Source organism: Pangasianodon hypophthalmus, chromosome 17 (genome assembly GCF_027358585.1).
Source record: "Pangasianodon hypophthalmus isolate fPanHyp1 chromosome 17, fPanHyp1.pri, whole genome shotgun sequence".
NCBI classification, from domain to species: Eukaryota; Metazoa; Chordata; class Actinopteri; order Siluriformes; family Pangasiidae; genus Pangasianodon; species Pangasianodon hypophthalmus.
In genome coordinates, this window is record NC_069726.1 from 4,095,932 (window position 1) to 4,112,674 (window position 16,743).

Sequence of the window (16,743 nt, forward strand, 5' to 3'; positions counted from 1 at the left end):
AGAATCTGGTACGTCTCAAATTTTGAGCATAACTTTTCTAGAATTAGGGCTGGGCAATATGAAAATATAATACTGATATCGTGATAGGTTATGACATGATACACTTTTCTGAGATATTTGTAAACAAATTTAATTACAAACTGATTGAAGGAAGTAAATTTAAAGTTAAAATGTTGTACTAGATTGTCAAAATTGTTAAAATATTTTTACAGATTATTAATTTTTTTTTTCTCTCCTTGACTTTAGTTATTTTTTTTTTGTTTTGTTTTCTTTTTGTTTTGTTTTGTTTTCTTGCAGTTTGTGAGCAAACCGGTATCTTGTGATATGTGTCGTCTCGTAGAAATGCCTTCGGGAATCATAATTGATGTCAAAACATAATGTAAAAACAAGACAAATAGCAGCATGATTCAAATTATGTATCAAATAGCGCAATCGAGATGTTAATCACATGCTGTACAGAAGTCCTACTTAGAAAGTCCTCTGATAAGAAAAGCCTGTTGAAGAGTTCTGCATAATATAATTAAGAATTAAATCTAACCACTTTTAGACAAGGTATACTAATTATGGTGCATTCGACTAGAACTTGGAATAACTCGGAATTTCCCATCTCTGACTATGAAATTTAAAAAATTTTGAAATTCTTACTTGTCAACTCTGAGTTCAGCAAGTGACTTCAATTCAACATGGCTGCTCACATCATGAACAGTAGCCAAAGTAACACTTCTTAACTTTAAGAGTTATACTGTATACACGAGTATTTGCTTTAGATCAATCGACATATAGATTTAACAAGCAAATATGTCCATAACACTGACGATACACATCACTGTATTTTCAACACAAAACATCACTTATCAAATATAACGTAATTCCGAGTTCCGACCTCCCACTTCCGAGGTAAGTCGATCGCAGAATTAGACAAGCTGCACTCCTAAAAACAAGTCCTAGTACTTAACATGCTTTCACACTTGCTGTTTTTTCCTCAACCACCAGCACACGTTTTTACACGTAATACTACAGGAAGCAGCTACAGGACTAAAGAACTCTAGTCAACCTCTCTTTATCTACATTTAGCACTCCCGTAGTGAAAATGACAGCATATAAGCCCGATGAGGTCACATGTTGCCAAAATGTCCCAGTGTTGAATCAGTTGGAGCTATGCCAACAATTAACAACCAGGGGGGAGTGAGAGAACAGGATGAAATTCAGCATCCATGCTGCCATGATTCACAATTTTACTTATTCAGTGTGAGTAATGTAAGTGAATGTGTCTGGAGATGAAACAGTGATCATGCTGGTCTGCAGCAGATATGATGAAGATATTCAGCCACACATTCTAGCAGACAGTCTATCAGACTTGGATAGTCTCTAAAATTAATTGGCAGAAATGAACAAGATCAGAGAAAGCTCATGGCCAGACTTCAGAGGAAATCAGCTACTCTACATGCCTCATTTTCAATTCATTTCTTCTCTACAGCCAATAACATAGTTCATTTTCCTTAATTGTTCATAAATCATAGCATCGTATTGTGTGCTGCATTATATACAGTTTCTGGCAGCTCTTCTGATGAACACTAGCAGACTTTAGTTGAAAAAGTTACTAGTAACTTTCACATTCTAATTTCTCCAAGTTTATCCTAGCTGGAGTAAGCCAAGTAATACACTGTTTTTAAAAAAGAAAAAAAGTGCCCAAAGAGAATGGCTTTTTACAGATGCATCTGTATTCGAGTGAAATTCAAGTTGTAGACATTCAAGTAGCAGAAACCAGAGGTGGAGATATTGTAGTAGCAGGAAAAAAAAAAAGAATTGCAGAAATTTGAGGTGTATGAATTTGACTTGTAGAAACCAATTTCAGTAATGTGTACACAACAAATTCAAGCTGTACAAATCTGAATTGTAGAAATGAGTTTCAAAAATTTGAGTTGCAGTAATCAGAGTTGTAGAAACCTGACTTGTAGAAATCTGAGTTGTATTAATTAAACGAGAAAATGTTTCTAGATTGAACTAAAAAAAGTCCACCTAAAAAAACAAATTATGCTGAAGTTAAAAATATATAAACTCCTATAAATAAAAGTCAGTGGAACTCCCATTTAACATACATTACATGTATGTAACTCACATGAAACAAGTAGATGTTTGAAATTTGAGTTGCAGAAACCTGAGTTGCAGTAATTTGATTTGCAGGAGTCGCAGTTGTGGAAAGTCGCAGTTGCAGTTGAGGTGCGGAAGTCCGAGTTACAGAAATCTGAGTTGTATAAATTTGGACTGAGAACATGTCTAGAATTAACCTTTTTATAAACAACTTATGCTGGAATTTAAAAAAAAAATTAAATAAAGAAGCAGTGGAGTTCCTCTTTAAGCTACATCCCCAAATTTAGGTGTACAGTACTTTCTGATCTTATAAATGGAGTATGAAGAACGTGTCAGGAAAAGCGCAGGTCCACGCAGCGGCCTGCAGAGAGATGGATCTCACCACGGTGTAATTAATATCTGTACATCAGCAGCTCTTGGAGGAGTGACAGCAAAATGATTACTGCAGTGCAGAGCTTAAGAACCTGGGCTGCTGAGTTCTCTGTGTGTAATATACATTATATATATAAATATATATATAAAATGTGTGTGTGTGTTGCTCGTCTTTCCTTCACAGTGAGTTATTAGATGTTCAGTACACTAGATTGAACCTGATAGCTACGATTATATGACTGTGCAATCAGGCTGTAGAGCATGGAAGTGGCTTATTAAGTTTGTGACAGATAAGGGACATTACAATCTGCGCAACTCGCTCCTCACTAGCCATCATTTCCTCTTAATATTAGTATGCACTATTTTCAACCACACACACACACACACACACACACAAGCTCAAACAATTTAATACGATCTAATTGCTTGTGATTAGCTTGTGAAAATCCTTGCAGGTGATTAATAGTGGAAGAAATCCCTGTTGTGTTAGGCAATTTTATTCTCCGTAGCCCGTGCATCCAGAGCATGTCATCACCGATTTCATTTCACCGAGAAGCAGTTTCACATAGTTTGCAATATTAAATTCTGCAAAAACAATTAAAGTAATCCCTGGGTTTAAACCTGTAAAAAGCTCATGGGATTAAAGCACTTTCACCTGCATGCTGTCATCAGAAACCTGGCTGCAAATTTCTGCAGAAAGGATGAACATTTAAAGGACACCGATGAACAAAAAGAAAAATTATTTTTATACTAATAAAAAAAAAAACAAAGTACACGGAAAATAAACACAAGCAAACGCAATGTACGCTTTCAATATTTTTAGGGCATATTTGTTAAGCAATAAAAAATTACTGTCGAAATTCAGCATAAAAGCAAACCAAAACAAGGCATTTATTACTCCATTTACAGCTGTGAGTGAAGAACTTAGCCATGAGAATAACTGTGCTGATAAATAAATGAATATTTTGCTCATGTACACTTCCATAAAACCATTTTATGTCCACAGATAGGCTGAAGAAAAAAAAAAAAAACAACAACAACGTAAAAATCCATTTCTGAGTCGCTTCCAACAGGTTTTTACATTATAAAAAACCAAGCAAATGGATTTCAGTGGGAAGGAGAAAAGCTACAAGGAACATCATCCTGGATTTTGAAACCAGAACGAGGTCACAGATCATGTGACCAGTCATGTGACTGGTACATTTGGGACGTACACATGTTTACTTTCCAAAATAAACCATTAATATTTTATAAGCAGTTACTCCCTGTTATGGTCAGTACGACTGTCTCCACTTGATTAAACAACCAACAGCATCAACACCAAAGCAGCAAACAAGCAACAACAAATAACACACAAATAATCACTCTGTGCAAACACTGGCATGGCAGCCATTACCAAATAACAGCAAACCCATATTACTCACTCATTTTGTGGTCAGTTGTCAATGCTCATGTTTAAATCCAAATCCCAGGCTCTGGTGCGCTGAAATCAATCGATTGCATCTTTCCTGATCCATTCTGCTCCTCAGAGAGTTCCTAATTATCTTCCATCTTGAAAATCTGCTGCGCTGTTAGAAAGGAATACAAAGGGATGTAATTGGACCTAATTAGTGGACTCTACATCACCTGCTCAAATTAGACACATCCTATGGGATATAAAGCATATTTCCCAGAGCTCTACAAAATCAGGAAAACCACGGCTTTACCTTTCAAATTCCACAACATTAGCAACAAACTCATGCAATAGTCCATGAGGGAAAGTTTCAGTTGGGTAAAGTTGTACTGCATTTAAAACAAAAGTAAATTGTTACTATGAAGTAGATGTATTTAGCTTTCAGTATCTACTTCTAAAGGCAGAGATAAAGAGCTTAAATGGTTAAATTGAATAATTTAAGTGTTGGATAGGGCTGATCTCGATGTTTCTACTTTTTATTATTTAAATACAACATAAATCAATTTGCCAAAAGACAACAAATTTCCAAATAGCAAAAGAAACTCAGAGAAAGTAACAGAGAAACAACCTGTAATGATTTATAACAGAAAAACAATTATGCATCACAGATTTTTAAAGGTGTTTAGGCCTTTATTTTAGATTATTCACAAACCCAAAGATTTTTATTAGAGATTTAAAATCTATTTTAAACAAAATACAATTTGGGAATCAATGTGGGAAAAGTTGCACTTTATATAAAATCTACACGTTTAAAGTTCAACCAAAAGGTAAAATAATGTTTCCAGAATTTCGTTCTTACCTCATTTGTGGGGTATATAGCTTATTGTGTACAGTCTTCAAATTAATTTCTTTTTTTTTTTTTTTCAAAAAAATTCATAATTATAACCAACACATTGCAAATGAACTGTTGTCTGGATGTAAAGTGTCTTCTTAAAGGAAATATATTCCATACTTCCACAGTTTGTGTGACTATGGCTTTTTTCCCCCCCAATCACAACAATGCACCTGCTGCACCACGGTAGCTCCGCCCCTGTGATTGGGTTTGTAGGCCATTGTTTGGTTGAGGATTCTGGGAAATGGAGTTTGTATTGGTACATGAGGTATATCACATTTGTTTATCACAAATTGTAATCGGAGACAGAAAATACTTTTTTAGCAGATGTTCCGAAGATACATTTCCTGTCATAAGGTCACATATCAGATTAAAAGAAAAAAAAAAGTTTTTTGGTCATGTTTTGTGGCTTTCTGTAGCATTTGGACAGAATTTATTTAATGGATTTAGTTATGTATTTTCTTTTTCTCTTTGTTGTACTACTAATCATGCCTGCTAGCCTGTGATGTACTTGCTAAAAAACACACCAGGGCTGCTAGCAGTGTAGGATTTAACAGCAGTGGTTGTGTTGTGGAAAAGATAACTCAGTTAAAGGATTCCTGTGGAGTGCTCTGTACCCAGGTGTGAAAAATACAAAGAATTCATTCATCATTCATTTTCCTGCTGCTCTTCCTGTTGGGAGTTTCAGTGGCAACAAGCTGAGAAGGTTGGCTCAAACTTCTCTATCCCCAGCCACAGATTCCAGCTCCTCTTGGGGGATCCCCAGACGTTCCCAAGCCAGCTGTGAGATATAATCTCTCCAGCGAGTCCTGGGTCTGCCCCGGGGTCTCCATCCAGTAGAACGTGCCTGCAGCACAAAGTGGCTGCAGTCCAGAGCTATAAGCATGTCCTATGCCAAGCAAGGATCTTATGCATTAAGACAAAATGCAGCAGTGTGAAATCTAAAGGTGTTTTTCCCACTGTTTCTCCAAAAAAAGATGCTAATCTCTGCAGGAAAATGGTTAGTGACTATAAACAAAGAATGATAATGCGTTAAAAAAAAAAAAAAGAAAAAAAAGGCAGCTCTCATTACGTCTACGGCCTCTTATTTTTAACACAGATGTACAAATGTAAACACTTATGGCTGTTTGTTTACTAACCAAAAAATTATTTGATTAAAATAGTGACCTTCTGAGCAATGGCTTTATGGTACCTACAACATAAGCAGGGTTCTCGGGGTTGGTAAATTGGGCTATGTTTGGAACAAGGCTGTGCATGGAAAAAAGCAAGTCTGCTGTTTTTTTTTTTTTTTTTTTCTTCTCTCAACTCAAAATAGCCAAGATCTTGTTTTACAGAACAATTTCTGTTTTAAGATATATTGCAAAGATTAGGAGAGGGAAAGTGAGATAATGGAGTGGATAAATGATTTATAAGGTGATGATAAAAAGGCCTACCTCAGATACTGCAAATCAGAAATGTGTGCATACCTTGGTGAACTTGTTTCCCATAGAAAGAATGTGCTTCCCTTTTCAAATTCTCAAACTGTTTAGGCTAGTTTCAGGTGTGAAAGTTGGGCTGAACAATTTGCTGAGACCTGGCAACACTGGTCATAAGACCAGGGGTTTCCTCAGTAGTTAACTCAGCATAACAAATTATGCTAATGAATTATTGAATGAATTATTTTATTGCCACAAGTCTGTTATAAGAATAGTCAGGACAATGTTGGGTTTCTGTGTGTAGAGTATCGTGGCTCTATGTTTAGCTGCTGGTGAGCAGGGTGATGGAAAAGCCAAACAATTCACGCCTTTCCACAATAACATTGGTACAGAGATAAAACAGACAGCACAACTTAAATTTTTTTGGTAGTAAAACACCGCATACAACTGCCAGAATAAAATTGTAACATTTAAACCTAGCAAGCTAGGTAAAAAAAAAAAAAAAGAAATACTTATGAAACACTACAAATTCTTAAAGCCGTGAGTGTCTACTTCCGTATGAGCCATTAACCACTACTGTGGAGTGTGACATGACAAATAAATTCAACGCTGAACACGGGATCCCAAAACAATGGAAATTCCATTTTTGGCCTCCGATAAAAAGAGTTATGGCTTAAGTTGGACATTTATTTATTTATTCTAAGGTTGATGCACACATATGAATTTATTTCCTTTTTTTTGTTGGAAAAGGCCCAGATTTCTTCTTATGAAGCTGCAGACAGACAGACATGGAGAGTGTATTGCACACATCATGTCATCAAGGCTACTTTAAAAGAATCTGAAATATAAGATGGTTTTGATACGTTCCCAGATGGATTCAAGCAGTTTGAGATTGTGGCATTTCACGAATGAGGCACTGTGAGACGGAGATGAATCTGACAGCGAGCGATTACAGTGAAATGAGCTATACGCGGCGCATCAATGACACGCTGCCAGCAACAAATATGTATCAGCCATTGATACAGCTGTGATATGTTTGTTGAAAAGGTTCGGAAATAGCCTAATCACTGAAATGCTCCCACTTTGCCTGTACTGGGAAAACCATTAGCCACGGACGTTGCTTGCTATCTGCTGAATGTGGACGTGCCTTAGATTTTCCATTAGTAGCCCTTCTTCTCAGATTCCATGAAAGCATTGTGATCTGTCACTTCAAAAACGTATGTGCGCATCAAGCCCTAAGTGTGTGAGTGGTCTCCACCTGCCTGCTAAACGCATGTGGGAGCTCACTGGGAGTTTTTTTTTTTTTAATAACAGAACAGATGTTGCATTCAGTTTTTGTAGCAATAAAGATGCAAGTAGAGGATGACAGAAGGAGCATGCTCTCATATACTGCCCTGCATCTGGAAAGCTTCAGGAGGCTGATAATAATATATATAGGAAATCAATATAATAATTCATTGGCATATTGGAACAAGATTGGCTGATTGGGCAGAAAGTTAATTTATTTTCTATAACAGCAGCTCTGACAGTAATTCCAGCTACAAGGCAAATCACACATTTATATTACTGCATATGTTATGTTATCGTTACCATGGTAACAACATACATAGGGACATTTATGGTGGCGGACCTTCTCATAAACTTATTAAAAACCGTGTGTAATTGTTGATGGGCTGAAATTTTGGTGAGGAGAAACTGTAAGGTTTCAGACACAGTGGTTTCTTGGTAACATGACCACCTACTTTTTTTCTCCAAGAGAGAGAAAATAAGAGAGGCTAGTGAAAGAATGAATGATTTTTTTAAAATGTGCTTTCACATAAGTGATAACAGGAACTAACTTGTTTCACAGATGTAAAATGTTTCCACATCATAAAATGTCACTAAAACAGATTTTAAAAAATGAGGTGTTGTTCTTTAAGGAAGAAAACATTATAATGTTGGCAACTTGCTGTGGTATAAGAGGAATGAAACACAACATTGTGCTGCTGTAGGGAAATGATTAACTTCGGGATGATAGCTTTGCAATTCTGCCATGCTGTTGATTAATTTCCTGTAACACCATCCCCCCGAGTGTATTATACCTAACGTAATGCAGGGAAGCCACATACTCCGTGCCGATTCTGATGTTTCACTGAGAATTTCAGATCCCCCATTTTATATCCAGTGACAGTTTTCACTCTTGGAAATTAATTCTCCATGAAACGATAATAAAAACACGTCCCATAAAGTTTAGGGTATTCCAATTTTGCATGGCAGCTAGAAACCATGAAAAATGTGATAAACTCGAGCACAGTCACACAGCTCAAGGGTGTCGGCATTGCCGTCTTCTCCGGGCACTTCATCCGAATTTCCCTGACGTTCATCCCCCCCCTCCCCACGACATCCACCTCGAGTTCCATTCAGATGTGCGGTTTGATGGCGTGTGCAGGGATTACACACTCAGCCGTGCTCAGAAACCTGCAGTGCTTAACGGGAGGCCTTGGACTGGTTTATCTGCCTTTCAGTCTGCTGATTTAAAAGCGTCTGTGAGCCCATCCAGTAAAACATTGCACTTAGGCAAAGATCAATAGAGCTGTCCCTGAGAAAAGAGATTAAATCGGAGAGATGTATTGATGTTTATGTGCCGGAGGTTTAACACTCAATTCAAATGGTCAAGGGCTCAATAAACACTGGAGTGTGGAACCGAGCCTGTCCTCTCTAGCAGCATGTCCCCTGTGTCCAGTGGACTCATTCCAGCTTATTGTGATAGATTTATAGGCGTCTTGGCTGGATAATCCCAGCTTCATTGTAAGACTATGGCACGTTTACTTGTGTGCTTGCGTGCTTCATGTTATCCTCTATATTTAGCTTCCATGCTCATGACTAACCTCAGTTCTATTGATCCAGATAGTGGTTTTTTTTTCCTAACTCCAAATGTAGGCAAACAGCTGTCAAAATGTGTTTTGCTTTCACCATTTGTGTCTTTATTTTTGAGCTGGAGCAAGAAAGGCTTGCAGGTCTGTCTCCTCCAAAATCTTTTCCATAAATATCTGCCACAAAACAACATCCACTGCTTCAGTAATGAATAGTTTAGGACACTTACTAGCTGAATTTTACGTCCCCTTTATGCATTATCAAGTTTGTAACACAGAACTAAACTAAAGCTTAGGAGGCACAATGCCACAGCGTAGCTCAAACAGACCGACAAATACACTGAATGATGAATCTTTGACAATGACAAAGTTTTCCTGAATTCCCTAGAAAATGACCAATTAGGAATAGATGGCTTACAGTAATTAAGAGTGAGGAAAGTGCCTCTTTTGTAGGATCACGAGTATCACTGCCGAATAACTCTGCCTGTAGCCATTCATTTCCTTATTCATTTAGCATTGTAAATGCTATAATGTCAACTTTCTAAGTAATACACTAAGTGCAATTTTGCAGAAATACAATATACTTTGTAAGTGCAATTTTAACAATTGTTAAAATTTGCGAAAACTGTTCGTTAGATTTTCTTGTACTTTTACTTTGTACTTACTTTTTACTGGTTCTTTGAAATTTTAACTTATTTACGTCATATTTTTTGCATTTAACTTCATATTTTATACTTACATGCCGCTATAAAAATTTATCTTATCTTGTCTTTTCTAAGTTATCTAAGTTATTTATCTTTTATCATTATCGACCTTGATTTTGTTCAATAATTATATTAATAGTTGATGGGATTTGATGTGCTTAACACCAGGAAAACCATAAAAAAAAAATAGTCTGTTGCTGTTTAAGCAAAAAGTACTAGCTGTCATAAAGATTTATTGACTAGCTTGTGACTAGTCCAGACTAGACCAGAAATATGTCATTATACTCAAAAATGCTAGAAAGCTGCTTGTCATGCAAATGCTAATTATAGATTCATTTATACAAATTTTTATTTAAAAACAAGATGATGTATTTTAATTGTAATTTTTGAAGCATATAGTACATGAAGATTTGGGTAAATATTGGACACGTGTCTTGGCTGAAGGACTACATTTGTATTCATTTACTTGAAGAAAACAAGCAAAAATCTTTGGTTAGCTACTTTTTCAGCTTTGGCGCATTAATATTTGATGCCGTGATATGAGGGAAGCAGCTAAAAAGACAGACGAGATTGTTGCAAGCTTCAAACTTCTAATACGTGCCTTAGGAGGCTTTCTATCAGTCTCGGATCAGCGCTGAGAATATTCCCTATTCTACGGCGGGCATATTATAACACGCTGGCATCTGTTGCCTGCAACCCCACCGGCAACTAATCTGCCCAACCGCGCTTGCTGTGGAGTCATTATTAGTAATTGCGAGACAATCAGGCTTTATGGGCTGCAAAGCACCATGACTTACTGAAGAAATGGAGACAGCAAGCGCCTGTTATTTAATTCTCGAGAGATTGGGTGAACATTAAGGCTCGCCTCCGGCGCCCGTCTCACCATGCACGCGCCTGTGCTCAGATAGGGCTGATGGTCTTAATAAAGATAAAATGATAATAACCTGCCTGAGAGGGGGCTGAGCGTTGAACGTGAACCTTTGTGAATGGCTCAGGGCGGCTGGATGCACGTACTTAGTGTCCTCCCTCTAATGGCTTCATCATTATGAGGAAGAGGCCAGTACAGGCCATGGATCTACGTATCTCTGTGTTTTGGAAAAAAGGAAGTGAGCGAGCACTGTGCAGAATCCACAGTGTGGACATAAACAATCTGATCACCAGCACTGAAAATTGCCCAAACTGCTGTAACTACTGTAAGTGCACTACTCCACTTCAAATGGCTGGGACCAGCATCCATTTGGCTATTAGCAGAGACACAAACACAGCCCCTAAAAAGCATCACTCGACTGGAATAATATTCCCAGCCATGTAATATACACACTTTCAGCTTGTTGCTGTCTGTTGTCCTTATTAAGTTTGATTGCCTCATGAGAGCTCCTCCTGATTCCAAACCTCTTCTTGGCAGGAAGATGAGTCAGAAGCTGAAATCGCCTCCTGAACTGTACTTTCTCTTAATGCATGGTGTCGGGTGTGCAGTGGGTTATGAAAACCTCAGTCTTTAATGTTGATTTGCTGCGCAGCCGTGAGGAGAGAGCGGAGTTTAAGAAGCACTGATTATGCCATTCCAATGGGGGTTGAGATGTTTTATGTATCAGCCGCCTAATTCCACGCTGCTCGCTCGTCTGCACGTACTGCTCCTGCTGCGAGTCTTCGCTGTAGGACACAATGGAGACTGTCTGAGAATGGGAATGAAATTATTATCCAGCTCACAGTATAGTACAGTGAGCTTAACCACACAGGGTTTTTTGAAAAAAAAACCAGGAAAGTAATGTCTAATTAGGTAATTTCAAGTTTATTAATAATTAGGAGTATTTGTTCGTGTTTCTTCCTGTGAACCAGGAATACAGCCTGGACGGCTTGCCACACTGTTGCAGAGGACCATGTAAACACACATTCACACACATACTTATACCTCGGGGCCATTTAGAGTTGCTGGTTCACCTATTAGCATGTTTTTGGGAGGAAACTGGAGAATAGGAATACACCCTGGAGAACACCTTTGTGATGAACAGGAACACTAATGATGCACCAGGCCTCCTCGCCCAGCGTCAGTTCCTAACCTCACTAATGCTCTGGTGGCTAAATGAGCAGAAATTCCCACAGCCATGCTCCAAAATCTAGTGCAAAGCCTTCTCAGAGTAGTAGAGGCTGTTATAGCAGTAAAGAGGGGACCAGCTTTGGAATGGGACGTTCATCAAGCACATACAGGTATGATGGTCAGCGGTCCACAGACTTTTGGACATATAGTGCATGTTGTGGGACGTTATATTTAATATGTGGCCTCCAGGTCATTATTTGGTGGGAACATGCAAAAAAGGTTTATTTGCTTTGAGAACGTACTTAAGGTGACGCAGGCTAAAGGTATATCCATGTCGCAATTCCAGTGACTCCAAGATTGGAGTCATCTCCATGCTTAGTATCCTGTAGCCACAATGGTCTAATTTAATTGCATTATCTGTGTCTTACTCATTTTAAAATACAACAGTTGACACAGGTTAAGTATTCTGTGGTTACAAAACACATCTCAAGCAACTCATAGCCATGAGAAATATAATGTATGGTAACAATAAACTTAACTCATGGCCTCATCATACTAACTTGTGGCCAAAAAAAAAGACACAATAACCCAAGCTCAGGACTGAACCAGAGACCCTGGAGCTAGACAGGGCACTACCATGCCACCCTAATTACAGCTACATAAACTAATATTGACAGAATTAGCCTAGACGAGTGACTGATTTTTCCATCCAAAAAAGTATTGGTGATCCCCTGTGGTTATGTTGCTTCTAAAGATCCAAATGGTCAAGTCTGTGCCACACGTTTAAACAGACCCAGTCATGGTTGATGCAAGCGGATCTAGAGTGTTGGAGAAAAAAAAAAAGAAAACAAACAGAACCAAAATTAGAGAGAAGAACTTTCAGAAGAAAGATTCGAACCTGCTAACAGTTTAAGAATAATTCATGTCAATAATGGTAGAATGGTACTTAGATAAACGGGGCAAAAAGTCTAGCTGCATCTATTAGCTTTTTAACCTAGCTGTCTATCATAACATGTTAGTTCCAGAAACAGCCAGAATGTGTTGGACATTACTGTCTATCTATACATGCTTATACACTGTATATACTCTTTGATTCGGTCCATTTTTAAAGGGGCCAAACCCGTGCACCCATTTGCTAAGGTGTCACACAGACTTGCTCATTTTCATGCTAACTCAATATAAGCCAATAATTTAACTGGCCCTTTGCTATTTAACTCTGCATCACCAGTGGCAAATTAGGTTTCTCATCTTGTTGCCTTCAATCACATTAGCCTTGCCAGTTAATTAAGTTACACACTGACTATTTATTTAGGATTGATGTGTTTCTAAAATGCTAGCTTGTGTACTAGCCTGTGTGCTAGCCTGTTTCCAGCGGTTACTAGCAAACTGAAAGATAACAATCTGCAGCATTCACTTAAGATAAATTATCTCCTGAGAAACAGATGCTCTCAGTGTATTAGTTAAGCATTACTGACATCTGAATTATTTATCCTTAACCTCCCTCAGGAGAAAAGGGGGAGATTAGAATTAGCATTTAATTTTCAGATGCTCTTGTGACAAATACTTTTTCTCCTTGGTTCATATGAGACTCTGAGGAAGACGAATTGATAATTCATAATGAAAAGTGAGTTTGCTAGTTGGCTAACATCAGCTAATTTGGCAAGCTTTCTTAAAGGATTATTAAATAACTTCATAACCTTTACGTTTAATGATAGATAGCTGATTACTATTTGCTAATGTAGCAGAATTGCTTAGTGGATTTTAGGTCATATTAATAAATGTTAATAATTTTCACTGCTAGTTAGCAAAGTTTAGCTAACATGAAACTGAGACGATTTTCAAAAGTACATGTTCAACATGTCACTGCTAATTCTACGTAGCTGGCTAACACCAGATGACTTGACAAGCTTTCTGAGAGGATTATTAAATAATATTTACAAATGATACAGATGTCCGCTCTGGTTATGTCTAGGATGAATGAATGTGATATAGAAGAGATTTTATTCAGAATATTTATTTCCAGTGGAATGACCCACAAGGGGAGAGGGATTTATTTGTCTCTCGTGCCATTGCGACTGAATCTTGCTCCGTCGATCTTGCCGTGGCGAGACAGGCTGGCCCTGTTTTACAGTTGCTTATTACATGTGAGGTCATATCTCTCCATCAACCTCGTGCTCACTGGCTCATGCTAGATGTCCCAAGAAATCTCATTTTGGCACATGCTCAGTGACACTGGAAATGGTCCGAGACATTCGTCTTAACACACAGTATTATTACGGGCCTGTCAGACTGGCTCTGAGACCCGACACGGGTGCTTAGATATACCCAATACACTCGACCCCAGTCTTCTGATCTGACTCTGCAGTAAAACCAGGCTCACACACTGAAAACAGTTTTTTTTTCCCCTCGTTTCTTTCTCTTGACCTCTTACTTAAAGAGTGTTTGTTCTTCAGTGCATGATGGACATGTTGCTCTCAGGATACACAGAGTTAATGGGAACGCAGGGGGAAATGTAGACTGATCCAATTAGTCTCTGTTCTCCCCAAATAGCCCCACTGCACACATTATGCTGTATTAGTGTGTAGCCGGATCATAATTCTCGCTGACCTTTTCCTGTTAGCGCTGGCTCGAGCAAGCTTAATTATGATAGGTAATCGTTATATTCCATAACACTGACATTAAACGACCACAGAGATTTAAAACGCAGCTAAATGCCAATATTTATGACCCTTTCTCTCTCTGTGCTTTTCCGTCAGCCTTTGTTTTGAGCTGTGCTTTCCCACAAGCCCTGGCTAATGGCGAGGTGTCTGTGAGCAGCCTCCATGTAGGAGGGGAGGCCTATTTCTTCTGCCTAACAGGATACCAGCTTCATGGCGTGTCCTCTCTGACATGCCGCAACGCCACTATGCCATACTGGAGTGGCAAAGAGCCCAAGTGTGTAGGTAAGGTGCTGCCATCGCTTCACTTATCACTAGTGCTTATATGTTTATTTCACTTGCAATGCACAACAGGATAAATTCCTTCTGTCTGGAATGTTGGTGCATCTATGAGTCCACGACTGCAGTGCCATTGAGCGCTTGTAACCAAAAATTCAACTTAAACTTAAACTTTCAATATGGAGTAACAGTGTTGCATTTTTGTTAGCATAGAATTAGCAAATACACAAAGTGTTTTTAGCTTGCATCCATGTTAATAGTATGAGGACGTTAAGAACATTCTACTGATATTTAATTAAAGCTGGTTTTTCAATTAATAATTTGCTTTCAGTCTGTAATTTGTGTAACAGGGATGTTTTTTCAAAGGGTATTCATCAGTAGATATCACAATATCACTGAAATTAAGGGGGAAAACTGAGAGAACTTACTTTCTTTTTCCCCCACAATGTTTGGGAAATTCCTATTCATATTCATAGTCATATTCTTCACTGCTAGTTGCTCATAAGCTAATTTTGCAGGATCTATTAAAGTTATATTCATAAAACTACATATTTCTACAGGTAATGCTAGCTAGCTGATTGCTAACAGCTACCATGGCAGGATTGCATAGAGGATTTTAGGTCATGTTAATAATCTTCACTGCTAATGTTAGCTAGCTAGCAAACTCTAGCTAACTTGACTCTAATAGGATTTCGAAGGTATTTTAATAAATCCTGAAAATTCCACTGCTCATTTCACTGAGCTGGCTAACACGAGATAACTAACCAAGAGGAATGTTTGCAAATAACTGTAATCTTCACTGCTGATGCTAGCTAGCTGGTGAACATATGCTAAAAACAGGTTTTTGAGAGGATTTTGAAGTCATTTTCATACATTTTTTATCACTTTCATTGCTAATCCTAGCTAGCTGATTACTATTAGCTAAGATGGCTGAATTGTTTAGATGATTTTACGTTATATTAATAAATGTTAATAATCTTCAGTGGTAACTGTAGCTAACAGGAAACTTTAGTTAGCCTGACACTGAGAGGTTTTTGGAGTCATTTTAACACACATTCAAAATTTCACTACTTTATATCAGTTTCATTGCTAAGGCCAACTAGCTGGCTAACATAAACTAACTTGACTGGATTCCTGAGAGTATTAGTAGGTCAGAAACGTATAAACGTTCACTGAAAATCTGGTGAATAAAGAGATTCTGATTGAGTTGAGCTATAGTGTTGCATCATTGTTGCTTCACACTGGCAGTTCTATAAAGCCATAACTCATGATTGATTTCCTTTTGTCTGGATAAATGACCCTTCATAAATCTCTGTTCTTCAGGCCATCTGTTAAGGTGTTCATTCATCGTCTTGGTGTCAGCATTGGTAATAAAGATTAATTGTAGCCTTAATGTATTTGTAAAGAACATTTGAAAGCAGTAACTGTATTTGTTAGGAGGATTTTTTTGAACACATACATACTTGCACTTTCAGATACACAGACAAATGTTCAAGCAAATATAGAGACCGCAGTCATCTTTAGCTCTTTTTCTCACTCCCACACACAAAAAACACTGTCCTCATCTTGATTCTTATTAAGCCTGTTCCTGGCTCTTTTTTTTTTTTTTTTTTGGACACTGAAACATTTTTTTAGCCATCTATTGCTTAGTAACTTCTTGTCACTTTTGCCACTTTCTTCTCACACTCTTTGTCTGTTTGTGTGTGCGTGTGTGTGTGACTCTGGTAACAGCCTCTTGTGGAGGGATGCTTAAAAATGCCACTCTGGGCCGCATCATCTCTCCTGGGTTTCCGAGCAACTACAGCAACAACCTCACATGTCACTGGGTGCTGGAGGCCCCCGAGGGCCACAGGCTGCATGTGCACTTTGAGAAAGTCGCTCTGGCTGAGGACGATGACAGGTAACCTCTACATGTGTGTGCATGTCTGATCGTGTCATCCCAGAATTCCTATATTTCATTTGACTAATTGCTCGTCGGATCCCCACGGAGCCCCACACTCGGATACAGGGTGCATTCTGCTGACGCTAGGGTACAGCCCTTATTCTCAAT

General features: G+C 38.2%; 1 protein-coding gene across 1 annotated transcript in view; it reads left to right on the forward strand.

Moving 5' to 3' along the window:
* The window catches only part of sez6a (seizure related 6 homolog a), a 122,575-nt gene that overhangs the window by 83,626 nt on the left and 22,206 nt on the right, over nucleotides 1–16,743 (forward strand). Inside the window, exons 7-8 of the mRNA XM_034312480.2 lie at nucleotides 14,514–14,699; nucleotides 16,425–16,593. Coding sequence (XP_034168371.2) covers nucleotides 14,514–14,699; nucleotides 16,425–16,593 — 355 coding nt within the window. The remainder of the gene's footprint in view (nucleotides 1–14,513; nucleotides 14,700–16,424; nucleotides 16,594–16,743) is intronic.